Here is an 18,636-nt window from a genome sequence, read left to right on the forward strand (position 1 = left end):
GCCCAAGACCCTCAGTTATTTCTGATCAAAATTCATGTCATCCTAAAGAACTGAATGAACCACGACTGGCATCTCTTTTAACATGTGCTAGCATAACAGTATGAACTTGCCCACATGACAAATATCACGGTATCTTTCATGGTAGGAGTTAGTGATTAAGTTTTGTAGATACTGTGGTGGAAGAAGCTGGGAAAGTTTGTGTATTTTTTCTAGAAAAACACTATGCTAGCTTCCTTATCATAGTCTGTTCTGTGTTTGTCATTTAAGTGTCATACTAGTTACAGGGGTGTCTGCTGTACAGGGATAGGATGAGAGAGGAATGACATAAATTAGGATATGGGAAATTCTGAATAAGTAGGAAAAATTACAAATTTAAATTGAGGTTAATCAAATACTGGAACAGGAGCCCAGAAAATTTCTAGAATCTCCATCATTGAAGATATCCAAAATTTGACTTCATAAGTTCCTGTGCAGCACTTTTGCAATGGGCTTGCTTTTACTAGGGGACTAGAGTACATGACCTCCTAAGGTACCTTCCAACCTACGTCATTCAATGGTACTAGAAAACTGTCTTCTCCATCTGTCTTCTTAACATCTGACATAGTTTAAGCTACACAACAAAATACGTGCCGCACCATCTCCTGGGGTTCTAGAGACCTTCTCATCCAGAAGAAGAGTCTTTGTTGGAGCAAAACACCACTGCTCCCCCATGAGATCAGCAAAGTAAAAAAGCAGTGGAGAGAAAATGCACGACAAGTCTTTACCCCAGCATACAGTTAAAAGGCAGTTGAGGTACCCGTGAACTGAAAATATTTGACACCTCAGGATGCAGCAGTTTTTTGTTAGCCAAAATTTCTGCTTTGTATGAGAGTCATTCATTCTATAAACATGGACAAAGTGGTACATTGCTAGCCCAATTTCCTACTTAGTTTTTCTTATCAACTAGTAAAATGTATGCTTTGCTGTCAATAATGGTCTGTCTTCTTCCGTACATATCCTTGCTTACTGCTACCACTTTGAATTAACAGTGCTAATAAGATACTGTGATCAATGATGTCCTTCAAAGCAAATCTTCAGGTTTTTTTTATTGTTTTGAAAAGACAAATAGTATCTTAAAGCACAAGGTAAAATCTGAAAATTGTTTAATTGCTTAGCTAGAGACTGAGGACTTGAATGGATGGAATGCATCTATTAAACTTGGTGAATGTCATATGTTGTGGAAGAAGAGGCTGGATGAGTAGCAACCAAGGTATAGTTGGAGTGATGATGCTAAGAGGCCATATGACAGCACCCTGGATAGCTGGCAGAGCAGCTAGGAACTAGCCCATGTGTTCCCAGTTTTGCTGTGATCCTTGAGCATATGTTCAAACTGGTAGGCATGCAAATATTGCAGAAGACTTGAGAATACCACTAGCATTCAATTCTGGAGTACAAGGAAAACTTATGTTCAGGTTTTCATGTATGGGCTTGTGTATTCTCATATTTGTCTTTCTTCTCTGGTTACGCAGCTTTTTTCTGAATTGGCAGGAGCCAATGGCAGCAGTAGGTAACAGGCTTAGGCATATATATCCCCATGTAATAGCTACTTTTTGTGAATACCGAGGCCAGGCACCACTCTTCCTCACCCATATAAAGGCTCTGCTCGTAGATATTTGGTGTACTTACTGAAATTGTGTCAACTTGCAAATACTGCCCTCCAAATAACTTAATTTTCCATGTCTGAACAAGTGACAAAAGACATTGTTCTCCCCTCTTTTCTCTACATTTCAATGGAAATGTTAAGTCAATATGTAGATAATATGAAGTCATAACCGATTTAAAGTAAATTTGTCAATATCTGCAGGTTATTCACAGACTGAAACTTGTAAAATGGCAACTTGTCATTTTGGACTCTTCAGCATAACATTTTTTTAATATTTTTTTTTATTGCACTTTAGGAAACACTTTCATTCTGAATGTGGGACTTAGATGTGGAAAATACATGTTTGTCTTTTCAAGATCTAGGTGGTCTTTATACTGTGTTGGATTATGGAACATAAAAATATTGCTTGATTAATGTGTGGCTTTAAATATATGGGTAAACATACAGATATTCAAATAATGTAATAAAGTAGTAGCCTAATTTTACGGGTATCAGAATGAGCTCACATGGTATCTATTTACTTGTCAGCAGTGAAAAATAATTTTAATGCAAGCCATTTATTCCTTTCTCTTCTGTGGAGTGCTGCTACTTTGCCAAACAGAGAGATATTTAGACCGACATAGCTTTCATATGTGTTCTGCAACTTGTTTCTACTAGTTATTTTACCCATCACTGTTGCTGAACAATAGTAGAACTTTTTTTTCATTTAGGAAAAGATGTAAACAGCTTGTACTGGAACTTAAATACTTTGTTGTAGGCTTTTTTTATTGATGCTTTTTGCTGAGAGCGTGGGGAAAGAGACCTCCAAAATGTAAACTTATCAGTATTTGTTTAAGTTAAGTAAGTTTTATTTAGTTAAATGGTTTTGAAATATTTTTATAGGGTTTAGTTTAGCAGCTTTTAAGAGGAACAAGAGGAAGCTGGAGTTGGCTGAAAAGGTGGAAACGGATCTCATTCAACTTAAGAAAAGAAGACAATCAAATGAAAAGGTTAGTTTGTGTTTCAAATTTTATTGTGTCATTGTAAGCTTACAGCTGATTGCTGATAAATTTTGTGTTGTACGTATGATCAGACTAATGTAGCCTCAAAAGATTCTTCTCCTTGGCCACCCATATGTTCGGATGATATAATGATAACTTAGTGCAAATTAAAACTTTCTGCCTTGCTATTTGAAAGCCAAGCTCTCACTTTGGATTTATCTATGCTATGGAAAATGTATTTTGCCTATTTTGAAGTGGAAATATGACAAATGTAAACACAAACAGATAATTATTTCCTGAAACATTTTCTTTAGCTTGGGATCTCTGTCAGTGTTTCCCACTTTTTAAATGTTTCCTGAGCGCACTGCATTATGGAGCTGGAATTGGTGAAATTTGAAATATCAGGTAGGTAAACATGTGCATCTGTGCATGCATCTAGCATTGACCTGGTCCCTATTACTTGTACTACAAAACTATTAGGACTCCCTCTGTTTCCTTCACTCTGTTAGTTTAAATTTAGAGCCTTTGTTATCATTTGAAAACGTTGATCACGGTATTTGTGTTTACTGTTAAATTTTAGCTAAATAAATTAAACCCTTGTGCTTTATCTGGGGCCTGTGGCCATTTGGGTTGGCCGCTTCTTTTTGCTTTGGTAACCTGACAGACCACTGCCTTATTTAGCTGCATATGTTGGTATAAATAATGTACAAATCATAGAGAATTGGACTACAGAGAATGCAACTTTTTTTGCCATGCAAATGCAAACCAGTGATAAATTCAGCATTTTTCTTCTTTGTTCTCAGATCAGGACTTTTCTCTATCAGGGTGCTAATTTTCATTATTCAGGGAGGTAAGACCTGTAAAGAAAGTAAGGCTAGAGGAGGGAGAAAGTTATTTACTGGTTTTGCAACTTTTCCTGTTTACACGACTTCACGCATTTCCTTGTGAAACTTCCATTTCCTAACAGTGTTAAAATGTAACTGAGGGAGGAGGGGTCTCTGTGTAGTATTGGAGTTCATGTAATAAGGGGCAAGTCAATGCTTGAAACATATGCCAATGCATGAGCTTACCGACCTGCAATTTGAAATTTCAAGGGCTCCAGAGTCATGTGCAGCGCTTATGGGAGACCCTCAAAGGCCAATGATGGTAGGTAAAGGAGGTGATCAAATAGAGCTCTACTCACCGGTAAGTAATGCAGTAAAGTAACACAGTGGTTTTGTCCACATTCTGGGTGCATCGTGTCCATGGAGGGGGGGTGAAAACCAAACCACGCTGACAAAGTGGACTGCTTGTCTTACTGCACGGAACATAGGATAATTGCAGTCTTAACTCCTCAAAATGAAATAGAAATGAAAAATTCTGTTAGAGTAAATTTTACAAGAAAAGTAGAATAGTTCTCGCTAAGCTGTTAGAAAGGAGCTGTTTATCAAGGATGAGGCACATGAACTGTGATCCCCAAACTCATATTGTCAAAGCTGAGCTCTCATAACATCTTAAAAATATTTTTATAGCTACTTAAATACTTGAATACTTAAAAGTAAGCATTCTTGTCAAGGTTAACTTTTAATTGTTAAATACTCATTTTATTTTTGTTTTTGTTGTGCTTCTCTGGAGCTGGGGACCTCTCCCTGTAAGCAGGAATTGGTAGCTGTTTTATTGTTTATCTACTTTCAGTCTCTTACCTGCTTCATGTGCCGCAGTACTGCACAGTTGTTATAAACCCTGGTCATTTTTCATCTCTGAAATTTGAGAAGTCAGGAGAAGAGCAAGGTAGAAAGGATGTTAACAATTTTAAATTTGAACGGAAAACATAACTGAAAGGATTAAGTAAAGATGTAGTATCGCTAACCAAGAAAGATAGGTCAAAATCAACTGGAAGCTTAAGCTGTTAAATTTAAATTTAATCAGCTAAAAATGTACAGTTTTGAAAATGTAGCTTTTGATAAAAATTTAAGTATACTAATCTGAAAAAGAATGAGAAGCTGTTTCAATGTAATAAAGTTCCATGGGAAAACTAAATATAAACTACACAACAGATTATTTTTAAATTGTGGTACTACTGTTAAACCCCCCAAACTGTTTTTGAAATTGACTTGTTAATATAAATTATTAGCTTAAGTTAAATATGGAAATTGTTAACAGATGTGGCCAAATAATAATAAAGTTTCCTCAGGAACTTGCAAAATTTCAAAGTTTAAGGTGTTAAATTTATGAATTAGATACATAAAAAGTTATGGGCAAGCAAGCTGGATCACTTATAGTCCCTCTTGGACCCATATGAAATTTGGACTTATTTTAGAGTTTTGACAGTCTGTTAAGTTTGCCTACTTTAAAATGTATATATGTGTGTGTGTGTATACATATATATATGTATATATATATTTAAACTTTGTGAATTGTAGTATTTAACGTATTTCTGTTGATTGTCTTGGTATCAACTTGACAGGATCCTGAATCTTTCGATGTTCATATGGTTTGTAGAGCTGAAACATGTCATTGGAAGTCTTCTCACCAGGTGCATTCTTCCTGGAACTCCTCAGGGGCGTAATGCCTTTTTGTATGGAGAGGTACAGGCAATACCTTTGTTAGATTGTGAAGAATTCTTCGTTCACTGGTTCAGAAATCATAGGGTTGTTGGTATGCTTTATGTAGGTAGAAGAGTTTTAAGGCTGAACTATAGACATTTATGGTATCACTTACAAGTGTGTAAAGTCAATAGTGTTGAAATGGGAACAAATATAGAGATAAATCTAGAATAGATCCAATCATGTATTTTCCCATTGGATGTGGAATAGAAGTGGTCCATGCTGGTTTTGAGTTTGCTGAGTAAAGGTAAAAGTAACATCAGCAGTGATTCTTTTTCTAATCACAATCTACACCCCAGCCTCTACTTCTGTTCTGTGAAGCAGAATGCAGATTTGCTTTGTTTTACTGATACAAATTTCCTTCAGAAGGCTGGGCGGGGGGCATGTTAAAATAGGCATTTCCCTTAAAAAATAAACAAAAAATTCCAGCCTCCTAAATTTCCCTATCTAAAAATAAAATAAACCCAAACAAGCAAACTATACCACTGTGTTGACAGCAAATACTGATATGAAATAGAACTTCATTTAAAGAAAATAATTTTTAAAGAAAATAATGCTGAAGAAAGTTTTCATGCAACATATATTTGTAAATGCTTGTGGGTTTTTGATTAAAATATCTCTGAAAAAAAATGTGCAAGGCAAATATTTTATGCAAGTAAGAGCTAGATCTGAAGTTAGATGACAGATTGAGCCATAAGATGCTGCAAAAAAAGGCTGCAAGCATTTTTTCTTTGCTGTCAGATGATATGGAAAACATACTGGTCTATTCTGAGCCTCATCTATCTAACATGTATTTCTGTTCGTTATGGGAACCCCAAGTCTTTGATTTAACATGAATTAAGATTACACAGGTGGCCTTTATTCTGGCATTTCCTAACTTTTATGGGCTTGATTTTCACATCTGTAGTTGTCTATCAATCTACTTTTTGTTGTGGGTATAATTTCCTTTGATAAAAGGGGGGCAAGGAATGGACAACAAAACCTGCATCCTATTAGTATTTCTTCTTTATACAGAAATCATAGAATCATAGAAGTTTGGAAGAAATTTATCCAGTCTAATCTTGAAAATCTCCAAGGGCTGGGAGTCTGCACCTCCAGTGAGCAGCCTGCTCCACTGCCCAGTATCTTTGCAATCCACTTAGTAGTGTTGTTCTAACTGGGCTAATAATACCTGAATTAGGATCTATAATTTTCACCTCTCCTTCTCTTTTCAGTTATTCTGCTTTACTTTTAGGGCATTCATCTGTTTTAATATTGAATATGGCCAGCTCCTGAGTGTAGAACTTGTTCAGGTGTGTAGTTCAAGAGAGGAAGCTTACTGTTGTCCTGGGTTAGAGCTGAGGATGACACTCCTGCTTAGGGGTTCCAGTTGCACGAAAAATACTGTAGAACACTGTAGTATTGCATTATATGTATTTCATTTCAACACTGGTGCAATATTAACTCAATTAGAATATTTCAGTTGGAAGGGACCTCCAAAGATGATTTAGTCCAGCTGCCTGACCACTTCAGGGCTGACGAAAAGTTAAGCATATTGTTAAGGGCATTGTCCGAATGTCTCTTGAACACTGACAGGCTTGGGGCATCAACCACCTCTCTAGGAAGCCCGTCCCAGTGTTTCAGCATGCTCAGAGTAAAGAAATTGTTCCTAATAGCTAGTTTGAAGGTGTTATGTCTATGTGAAGTGTGGCCAGAGTATCACCAGCATGAGTCTCATAGAAATTCTGCTTGACGAGTGACTCTGCCCAAGTAAATTTTCATTGATGATGGGAGCTTGAGGATTTGAAGTTGAATAATTGAATATAGATTTTTTTTTAGTTTGCTTTTTCACCTGGGTTCTAGTCCAGAAAAAACATGTTTATGTGAAAAAATACAGCTTAACATCCTTTGGATTTATTTTCTTGAATAAGTTTTATTTTTACTTTACTTTACTTTATTTTTTAAAGCAGGTAGATTTCTATAGAGGAAAGATCGATCAGTTCAAGGGTTGAGGGCTTGTGCAGAAGCAGTGTTTATCTTCGGAGTGTGTGATGGATGATGTATCAGTGTTGTTTATTCATTTTATTTTATGTATACTGCATCCTGTGTCCCATTAAAAGTGTGCAGTTGGGCATGAAGTCAGAGTGCCTTGCACTGGCTTGGGCAGAGAGGGGAATCGAGGGGAAAACTGCTCTTTCTGATAGAGTGACTGAGTGTGGTGTGTTAAAGAAACAGGGGAAGGAAGGGGAGATTGGAGGGTGAGAGGTGAGAGCTAAAGTGTTTGTGAGACAGTAGGCAGAGAGCTCACATCAGGAATAGATGCTGAAAGACCCCTTCTTTTAGGGGAGGAAATGTGCCTCAGAAGTGATGGAAGTAAGGAGACGTTTTGAGCAACCCAGAGGGAGTGGAGGGTAATTTGTTTCAACCAGGAAGCCACTGGAGATTGCTAAAGTAAGAACAAACGTGGCAGAAAGAATCTGTCCGGGCGGGGGGATTTCCTGTCTTGCTTAGAATATTTGAATGTTCTCTTTACGTGGTAAATTGCTGCTTGTGAATTCTGTTTTCTTTTGGTTTGGTTGTGTGTGTGTGTCTTTTAAAATCGTACATAGCTTTAAAGATCAGAAGTCTCCGAAAATGCCACCTCAAAGCTTTTGGGAGAGGTCTTTTGATACAGTATCTTTGGAATGAATTCCTGAGTCACTTCTTAGTGGACAAGTGTGCATCACTAGCATAAAAGGATTTTTGGTACTTTTGTGAGTAAAGGCAGGTAATCTAAGCACTGGATGAGTTGTGAGATGCTTATTTCCTTCTTGTTTCCAGAGAAGCTTTCTTCAGGTCTTGTCAGAGGCAAGAGAACATTTTGGGAAGATTCATGGCAGCATCACCAGTACAATATGCATGATAACAAATCTGTTTTGTCGATGGGCCTGCCATTTAGTTCTGTGCACGTTAGTTTGCACACTCCTAAAAAGCATAATCTGACTTTAATATGCTATTTTAGTAGTTATTTCTGTTTGTGTATCCTGCAGGAGAACGACTCAGGAACATTGGATACAGTTGGTGCAGTTGTTGTTGACCAAGAAGGAAATGTTGCTGCTGCTGTCTCCAGTGGAGGTTTAGCACTAAAGCATCCTGGAAGAGTCGGTCAGGTGATTATATGTTTTCACTTGGAATGCCTGTTCAGTAGAGCTGTGGTAGCAAACTGATGTTCTTCCTCCCTTTCCCATTAAACTCTGAAGGTATTATCACTGTCTTGGAATGTAAGTTTTGTTTTTAGCATCCTGCATCAGTGTTATAAGACATTGATAGGTAAGAACTTTTTCTTTAGTTACCTTTTGCCAGAGCTCTTAATATTTAATTTTCAGCTTAAATACCTCTTGCTTACTACAAGTACTCTCTTAAATAAATGCTTGAAGTGTTTTTAAACAGGATTTTTATCAATATTTAGGGAAGTTGTCCTAGTTACTCAATTTTTAAATAATCTTATGAATTGGTAGAAGTGACAATGGTATTAAAAGAACAAATCGGTTGTAGGCATTCTTTATTGTTATTAAGCAAGGGAGTTTTGAAAGGCATCAGAAATAATGCCATACTCTGTTGTAGAGGTGTATTTTTGGTGCACTTTTGTCACTGTCATTTGTCTCTTTCAAAACTTATTCAAGATTTCCTTTTGGAATAGGAGAATGAAAGGGACTTTATATGAAAGGGAGCAGTTGGCATTATTTTGTTTTGATATTTATACTTAATTTTTTCTAAGGTTAGGTTAGAATACTACACCTCTAGAGATAATCACTCAGTTCTGAAGAGTAGTATTGGAAGATACACCGAAGTGGATTGGAATTTTTATTTTGACTGTTATGATTTTCTTATCTGTTGTATTAATACTTGGATTTTTCTCAGCTTTCTTTTTTTTGTCCTTTTTGTTTGTTTGTTTTTTAAGGGATTGAAACAACCCAATAGCTTGGATATTTAAATTTATGAAAGATGTGTTTCTTTACTCAGGCAGCTCTTTATGGTTGTGGCTGCTGGGCTGAAAATACAGGAGCTCATACACCTTACTCCACTGCTGTGAGTACTTCAGGTATTTGCTACTTTTATAAATATTTCAAAATGTTGCTATCTCTCTGTAATTTGTTTACAAATCCAAAATAGTTTTAATATAAATGATGAATTAAAATATTATCATTATTTCCATAATGCATTCTATATTTGTTTCACTGTATTTATATATATATATATATACACACACACACACATATACGCCAGTATTGTCTTTAAATCCATAAATTAATCTCTGTTGGATGCCTACATCAGTCACTGTACTTAACAACCACTTGAACTTTTATTGCACTGAAAGGATGTATTCTATCTGTTATGTATTAAGAGACCTGTTGTCCTGTAAAGAACTGTTTTTAGAAGTCTAGTACTGTTTTAAACAAAATGCATCTCTAACTGTAAGCCTTCTGTAGAGGACTAAGATAATTTGAGGGTCCTTAACATAAGAGGGTCCCTGGGATACAAAAATGCTACAAATTGCACTTTTCCCTCCAAAATGGTTAAGTATTATTTTAAGTGAATATTTAAGTCATTTTGTTCTTCACGAAGCTCTCGTTTCATCTTAAATGGAAGAGGAAAAGGCAAAAACAAATGACTAGAACATATATCTTGGAAATCATTTATTCAGAAATTGTGAATGTAACATCAGAAGAATTAGGGTGGCTTCTCTTCCATTTGGAAATCTCAGGCTCCTGGACACACAGAAGTATTTTGTTCATATTACGCCTTCCAGTCTGCTGTCACACTAAGCTGTTCTGTTGGCTGGAATGCTGAGCACTGGAGACAACAATTGTAAAAACAAGTTTAACAACAGATCTACTAAATTTAACAGGATAGGAGGAATAGTAACAAAAGAAAAATAATAAAAGAGTAGATAATTAGGATAATAGCTCATAATGCTATGTAAGATTGGACAATGTAACCCAAGATGTTTCTGACGTGTCAGGAACAGACACTGAAAAGATAACTGTGTTGTATTAAATACCAGATAAATATTTAGAACACAAAAGTTTTAAGATGAAGTTATGCAGGAGTTGCAAGTAAAATTAAAAAATAAAAAGTAAAAGCTGTTGAAAGAACTGATTTTCATCTTATGATTGATCCTGGTTGTATGAGCAGTATTAAACAGAAAAACTACTTGTCAGGATGCAAAATCTATGATACTAAATGCAGAAGTGTTGGAAGACATCTCTGCGCAAGAAACACATTATTGATTTTAGTTTAAAAAATGCTTACTTGTGTAAGCAAATATATATAAATATTGTAGAGTTGGGGACCATAGTAAGTGGTGAGCATAAGGCCGATATTGGAGATTGTTTGTGGAAAAGCTGAGAAGGACACCTTTATTTAATTTTTTAAAACTGCTCTTTACAAAGTCAGCTGGATTCGAAGTCTATGTAAGTACAGACAAACATCCTGATACACTTACAGGAGGTTGACTGAGTTTAATGATGACCTTAAACAGAAATCTCCTTTCTTTTATGCTGGTACTAATTTTATATAATGGTAAATACTTTAATGTTACACTATTTATAACCCACACACACACACATACATAAATGTATTTCCTTGGTTCAAGTCTTCTAGCTTCCATGGCGTTATATTAATACCAATCACAGTTAATTGAAATAGACTGCCGGCGGTCTATGAAGCATGGCCATCTGTTTATTCGGTGATTTGAAATTCAGACTAGCGGTGTTTAATTAAACTCTCGTTTCTGGCTTTCCTTTAAAGTTTGTGTGTGTGAGAGAGAGAGCAAGAGAAAGAGCGGGAGATAGAAATGTTTACAGGAAGTGAGAACTCCTTTGTAATCAATACCATCTTTTTTCCATTTTCAGAAGCTCATAATGTTTTATCTTGTAAATAAATTTGTTTTCTAGATAGCCAGAGACTATTTGTCAGTGATAGCTAGGGATAAAAATTTGAGCCTTGAGAGTTTGTTGAATCAGCCGTTATGTTCAATGTTGAGAAGGGATATTTTTTGGCATTAGTTTTCTGCAAGCAATTTTTAAGAGCCAGTGTTTGTAAAATATTTTAAGATCCCTGTCTTTGGATGTTGGAGATAAGAAAAAGATTGAACAAGCCAGGGAAAACCTCTGGCGTGGGGAAAGCAGTCTGGGATAGTAATTCAAAGTATACAGAATACAAACACTTGCATGTCACAATCCATTCAGAATTGGCGGGAACATAAGACTGGACACACTGGGTCAAAGTAGAACTCCAGACAGTTTGGTGTCCAGTTTCGAATAGAGGGTGGTTGCAGGTCTGCAAGGAAAAGTACCGGACTAGGATTGGCACCTCCACTCTGTTATGTAACCTTCTAGCGATCTGTGACATCGGGGCTTTACAAGCTGGAGATACCTTTCTTTTTTATAGGTCAAAAGACTTGCTAAAGATTTCTTACTTGTGTTTGGAAGCTCAGTCATTTAATCCTTGATGGGAATGTTTTTCTTACTGTGACGACTGAACTGTGTAGAAGCTTTCTTGGAAAAAGAAATGTCAGTTTGCATGCCACAGTTAATAATTCAGTTGTTTATGTACTTGGATTTTTATTAATTTTGTTCTAAAATCCTTCTTTCAAAGCTTCAGCTTGAGACGTATCTTTCACTGTTTTCCTCATAAAAGAGAAGAAAGACTACTTCATTAAAAGTACTTCCAAATTCATGTAGCTTTTTTTTAATGGTAATGTATTATTTGAAGACATGCTTTTACATCTTGATTGTCTGTTGGCCCTGTGGATGCTGGCTGGCCTCCTGCTTCTGACATATTCAAAAAGGATTTAGTATTAGTTGTTATGCCTTTAGCAAGTTGTTTCTCAAATATTGGCCATTTTTATCATGATTTTACATCGGATGTGTCAAAGATGGTGGTTCTGAACTTGTTTGGGCATGACTTCAACTTGTTGAATGGTATTTTCTTACCTCTAACAGTCTCTTGGCCTTGTTGTTTAGTCACACTGTCTTTTGGCTTTTTTTTTTTTGGCTTTTCAAAAGATACTTTATGGTTTATAATACACAGGATATTGTAAAACTCATATTATATGGATATAGTTTAGCATGGGGTGGAACAACTGAAATGAAAAGATGATGACAGGAATGGGGAGACTTTGGAATTTAGGAATGACTTTGCATGTAAAGGGCCTTGAATTCAACGTCTGTTTTGTAACTGTTAGTCTGAAACTCAGTTTATATGTTAAACGAGTAAAATCTTTCTGAGTTCTGCATCGTTTTTTTGGGAAGACATTTTAAAGCAGGAACTTTGAATTATGTTACAATTTATATTTTTTCTGGAAAAAAAACAACATGGTTTAGGGACTTCTGGCAGCTTAAGGATAAATATTATAGGAATGCTGTAAGTATCTCAAAATGAGTATTAAAATTCAAGAAATTCAGAGAATGTTGCTGTTACAGACATAGCTAAGATACCTGTGCAGCCTTAACTGTGGCACCTAACAACAGAATGCAAGAGCCATTCCATGCAAGAATGATGGTAGAGATTGAGTGAAAGCGTGCTAAATAAGATAGGCATTGCCAATGGCCTTTATTTAGCATAAAGATAAGTAGAAGCTAAACTCTTTTTTGGTTCAGAGTAGTATAAAACCACAGCTTTTGCCTTTAAAAGCTCACACATGCATTTGTGCCCGTGCACACACGGACATGCACATACTTGTGTGCACACACAGAACAGCCTCCCCTTTTAAGCACCCAACCCTCCCAAAAGCCAAAGGCACACTCCAAGGGTCACTTGGAACTCTTTAATAAATATTTTTTGTTGGTATATGAATATAAACACAGGAAGATGGGTATTATTTGGCAGGAAAATATTTGTGAACAAAATCCGACCACAGGAGAAACAATTGTCTGCCTTTTGGCTGTAGTTTAAGAAAACATTTCCTATTTTTTCCTGAACGCAATATGAATTAAAGACATTGTGCATATTTTCTTCATTCAAAATAGTATCAACTGTGACTTCAGGCTCCTCCCCAGCTGGGACATCCATGATGATTGTGAATATTGGTCTACTAACTGTGCCAAGAAGAGGCAGTTTATGTTTTTCCTGGGAGATAAGTTGAAAAGTAAAAATTCTTTTTTGGAGATACAGAGCCTTAGATATAAAATCTACAGTAACAGCTAACGGAGGAGAGTTTGAAAACAGAAGTGTAAGTGGAATTTTTGAGTGGAAATAAAGAGACGGAGAATTATGTGTTGCATTCCTTTTTAACATCTCTACAACAGCAGCTAGTAGAAAGTATCCTTACCCATTCTTCATGTATGGCTGGTGTGCTTTGTGTGTATATAGCAGCCAATGAAACCAGCAAGCCCTTTGGTACTGCATTTCTGAAGATAGACTTAAGGTCTTGGGTTATTTAGAAAATGCAGAAATTCTGTAACACAAAGCTGAAAAGTCTCTGACTTTTAGTAGAATCCATTTGAGGAGCATGTTTGGTACATGAATGTTGAAGTGATGTCCTAATTTAAATGGGGCTTAATTATAGTTTATAATCCTAAAGAAAGGGGAAGAGTAGAATCTTTAAATATATTGAGTTCTTTCAGAAAAAATAAGCATATTAATGAATATAACTGGACTGAGCCCAAAATTATGTTTTGTTGAGAAAGCAGCAGGGATGTCAGGTTTCTGGACCCAAACTGAGATATAGGTGAGGATTTAGTCTGGTAGAAGTTCTCATAAACACAGAGTGGCCTCTGTTCTCATAAATGCGTTTTAGGGATTAAATTAAGATACTTCAAAAGGTGGTTTGGAAATACTTTTCTTTTGATGCATCATTCAGTGAAGTGAAAAATAGCACATTTTATATTGTGAAATATCACAGAATTGCTTTGGTTGAGAGGAACCTGAGATCATGTAGTCCAGCCCCTGCTGAAGCAGGGTCAGCTGGAACAGGTTGCCAGGACCAGCGTCCAATTGGGTTTTTATTATATCCACGGACACAAATTGCACAACCTCTCCAGGCAACCTGCTGTAGTGTTTGACCACCTCATAGTAAAGATTTTGCTTGTGTTCAGATTTAATTTCATGTCTCTTAATTTGTGGCCATTGCCTCTTGTCCTGTCACTGGGCTCCCCTGAGACAAGTCTGGCTCACTTATCTTCATTCCCTCCCATCAGATATTCATACGGATTGATAAAGTAAGAAATTAGGAGAGTTGTTTCACAATAGGTTGAGTTAGCTGGTGTGTGTACCTTTGCCAGCCCTAACAGCCATGGGGCAGTGTAATGATCCTTACAAGCTAATCGTCTTTCCTTAAGTTTTGGGTATGGCTTGGTTTTCGAGAATACGGTTCAAGATTGTGAAATTGCTCTTGGATACATTGAATTTACTTGGCAGATAAGTTCATCAGTTGTGGCCTCCCAAACCTCTGTTCATAAAAGTTACTGCCGCCCATGTTCTCTTCTTTTCAAAATTATCGTCAATAAGGAAATGAGCTTATTCACTCCTCCTTCCACTGCCTCTTCCTGCTCAAACTTCTGTTTGGATGATTTTGCTGGAGGACAGAGCAGGTAATGTGGAATAGGAAATGCCTCCTGTGAAGAAAAGATGTCTTGTGCTCAGTAAATTGGTTGTTGAGCTATGCCATAGCCAGCATCTTCCTTTGTGCTTATAGAAGTTGCTGAACCATAGACTCTTACTTGAAAACTCATTTTCAACAGGAACCATAGATTTATCTGCAAATGTGTGGAGGAAATGCCTCTCAAGGAAGTTTTAATCCAGTAAATTGACTTGTGATGTTTGGTTTTGAGATACCCGTGCATTGAGAGCAGTAGTGGCTGCTGTGGAGCCCAGTGACTGCCAGTGCGTGGGCAGGGTGTGGTCTGTCTGCCTGACCTGTGCCCTTCTCTGTGCAGAGGCCACCAGTAATTTAATGGGCAAATCTTGTATTTTGCATGGGTTGTTTAAGCTACATCGTGTGAGATAGCTATTGTGGTACAGCTAATCTCTTTGTAGAGAGATGTATTGTTTCTCAAAATCAGTCTGCTCTTGTAAGGTTTGGGGAATAATAGGTAATTTAATGCATCACAGATGAAGCAGCTGCCTATGGAGAAGAGTTATGTCATTGTGCCAGTTGAACAGAGGGCCGCAGCAGAAAGGTCTATCTCCAGACAGATCAGCATTTACCTCTGAAGTGGATGCTTCTGTCAAGAGTTCAGACTTTGTCTCCAGATGCCTTTTGGAGGCTTCAGTGCCGTAGCATGTGGTGTCTGAACTGACATACTATCACCGCAAGGCCATGTGAAGAGAGAGGAAGCAACAGGCAGAGATGATTTGTGGAAGTGGTAGCGCTGTGAGGCAGTCAATGAAACACGCTACCACAGTGCTCAAAGCTGAGGGGGTTGTCCACAAAATAATCAGAATGCTTCCTTGAATGGCCTTCAGAGAGTTGTTTTTTTTTTTTTTTTTTTAAGCAGAACTGGATGGATGCAACACACACAGGGTGCTTATTGCCTTTTGAAATTTTGATTAGACTTAATGTAATAATATATTTTAAGCATGAAGTTGCACTGCTTTTAAAAAGCAGTGCTCCTGCAGAAGGTCCACTGCTCGCAGAGCAGCGTGTTCATAACTGCGGGCAGCAGCCAGGCAGGCAGCACAGCACTGTCTCCTCCTCTGAAAAGTGTTAGTCCTGGTCTGCCTGCCATGCCTGGCCCAAATGGCATGACCTGGATGCAAAGGTAGAAAATTAAATGGAGACCGCATCCACACGAATTCTGTTTTTGTCTTAAACATTTTTCCGTCATTGAGAGAAAATGATTGTATGCGTTTAGGTAGCTAATACATAAGCTACTGACTCGCTTCTCTTCATGTAAATTTTACCTGACCAAGGGTTTGTTTGATATAGTATTTTTTACAAAGAGATCAGTAGCAACAAACCTTCCGATGAAGGCCTAGGCAAAAATGAGTTTGTGTCTTTCCTTTTCAATTTTACTGAATTTAATCTTTCAAAATATACTAAATGTAAAATAAAATGTAAAATGTGCATCCAGTTTAATGGAACTACATTTTTTCTTCATTCTAACTGTTTTCTTGTTTTCTCTTTGACAGGCATCTGAAATGCTTGTTCTTAATAATTGAAACAAGCAGGTCTTTAATACCTGAAGTTATCTGGCATTTTCCAGAAAAATTTTCCTTGAAAGTGAAGGATTCGTGAATTTTGCAACTTTTAACTAGTCTTTTTTTTTTTCTGTCTGTAAAATTGTAGAATAGCAGGATCAGTTGCTCTTTGGAGTGATTTTTAGTTGTTTTTTGTTGTTGTTGTTGTTGTTTTTTTTTTTGCTCATGCTAAAAACTTGAATATGTAGAACAATAGAGATCCTCAGAAAAGATAAGTGAGATGAAGTTTGTCCCAATGTTAGATTTGTCTTGCTGTCTTTGAAACTTATCCAAATTTACTGAAGTTACAACCTTTTGGAAAATTTCAGTTTGCATCTTCTTAGTAGGTATTTGCTGGTTTTGAAGCTAAATCACCCAAGAATTTTCTGTCTGCAAGAATTTGCTCCATTGATCCGTCTAGAATCAATGCTTTAGGAATTGTACGGGATTTTGCTTGCAGGTGTTCTTCCTGGCAGCAGGTCAGTAAGTTAAAAAAAAATTCCCCTGCTAGTATGGAGGCAAGATGCAGCAGCTGACATGAGTGCAAAAAGATAAAAATTATGAGGTTTTAATTTAGTACTGTAGTGCATTATGCTAGACTGTAGCATTTTCTGTCTTTTCAGAATTAGAGTTTAGAATCTGAAATGTTCTTAAATTTCTATTTTAATAGGTAACTAACTGTATCAGTATCTTGCAAGCCAAATACTTTTATTTTTACTGTATTTTATTTTTTAACATCATTGCCTTGTAAGTTTTTAGTCATCTCTTTCTAGAGATGCTGGTAATAAACCAGAGGTTACTATAATACAGGTTTCACTGTATTTCCATTAGGCATTACTAAGAAACTACTTCAGGAAATAAAGCAGGAATAGTAATTTGTAACTTGTGAACTGATACTTGTTTTTTTGGCATTACTAAAAATAATTACATCAAAACTGAAACAACTTGACAGGGCCAGGTTCAGACTCTGCTTTATGAAATAGATTATAAAATACAGATAACCTGTAATTTCTATCTTTAGCTTCTGAAAAGGGAAGAGTCATATTTTGGCAGTGGAGTAAACTAGATTAATTTTTCCATTCTTAGATGAATGTCAGCAATGCAAATTTCCATTTTGTACTCCTTTAAAACAAGCTCCAACACTTTGCGTCGAGGTACTGTACATTTCAATAGCTAGATGGGCTCAGGCAGCTTGTCAAAGCTCCATAAGCTCTCTGCTTATGGCTTGCAGAAAGCAAGCTAGATTTTCATTTCTCCTTCCATTCAACAGGAGTCTCTTTCATGTCTGAAAATTGAAAACGCGTGTTTTTCAGTGTGGTGCATGGATGTGTATGTGCCCTCTGGCACACCTGTTTCTAATTTCCTGACTTGAAAGCATCTCCCATCAAAAGAAGCAGAAAAACAATTTCTTTCTGACACGCTGCTCGGAGGCCTTTGCTTTGCAGAAGGCCTTCCTTTCGTTTGCCATCTTGGTTCCATTGGTAGGACGTTATAAGATGCAGAGCACGCTTTGTATGGGATGTTCAGCTTATATTGTGCTGGGTTCTTTCCCTCTTGTTGTGGTTATTTTAAGCATTAGAAATCTACTTGAGAAGTCCCTATGTTGAGAAAAAAAAATAGAAAGAGAAAAAAACATAATAATTTAATCCATCATTTCTTACATGAAGCACAAATTAGGAACCAAAGTCTACAGCAAATTTACATTTGTATAACCTACAAATTAGCTGGAGCACTACTTACTGTTTGGTCCAAAAGGTCAGCCATGCTCATTTAACTGTTATAGCTCAGATTTCTAAGATTTTCTTCAAGATAATATGCAGTGTAACGTAGTATGTCATTTAATAGCTGAAAATCAAAGATACTGACAACCATGAAAATTAGTAATTTGGTTGTTGTGAAATTTTTGTAGGCTAGCTAGTAAATTACTACAGAATAATGCAATTAACTATTGAAGATCATTAGGAATTTTAAGCTCTACCTTTCCTGTTACTGACTTGTTTTCTCAGTTCAGCAGCTGACACATTCACAAACAAATCTGGATTGTGTCCACAGCTGCTGTGCTGCAGTATGTACCTATCCAGCAGTATGTTGTTGAAATACATTGGTATAGTTCACTGACAAGCTAAACAGAATGAAACTTTCAAAAAGAATTACAGCTTAAAAACCATTATATGCATACAGCTAAATAGTAATTAAAGCGTAAAAGCCTTAACTTGGCTCTAACACATGGTGACTAGTAATTATACTAATAATACACCCAGAAAACCTGATTTTGCTAAGCTTTGCT

General features: G+C 36.6%; 1 protein-coding gene across 5 annotated transcripts in view; it reads left to right on the forward strand.

The window, feature by feature from the left end:
- Positions 1-18,636, forward strand: part of TASP1 (taspase 1) — an 83,951-nt gene that overhangs the window by 33,776 nt on the left and 31,539 nt on the right. For all 5 annotated transcript variants that reach the window (XM_035552934.2, XM_035552939.2, XM_035552938.2 and 2 more), the window contains exons 8-10: positions 2,525-2,631; positions 8,216-8,335; positions 9,189-9,267. In XM_035552934.2, the coding sequence (XP_035408827.1) occupies positions 2,525-2,631; positions 8,216-8,335; positions 9,189-9,267 (306 nt within the window). The remainder of the gene's footprint in view (positions 1-2,524; positions 2,632-8,215; positions 8,336-9,188; positions 9,268-18,636) is intronic.

The sequence above is a fragment of the Cygnus atratus genome, chromosome 3 (assembly GCF_013377495.2).
Source record: "Cygnus atratus isolate AKBS03 ecotype Queensland, Australia chromosome 3, CAtr_DNAZoo_HiC_assembly, whole genome shotgun sequence".
In the NCBI taxonomy this organism is placed as follows: Eukaryota; Metazoa; Chordata; class Aves; order Anseriformes; family Anatidae; genus Cygnus; species Cygnus atratus.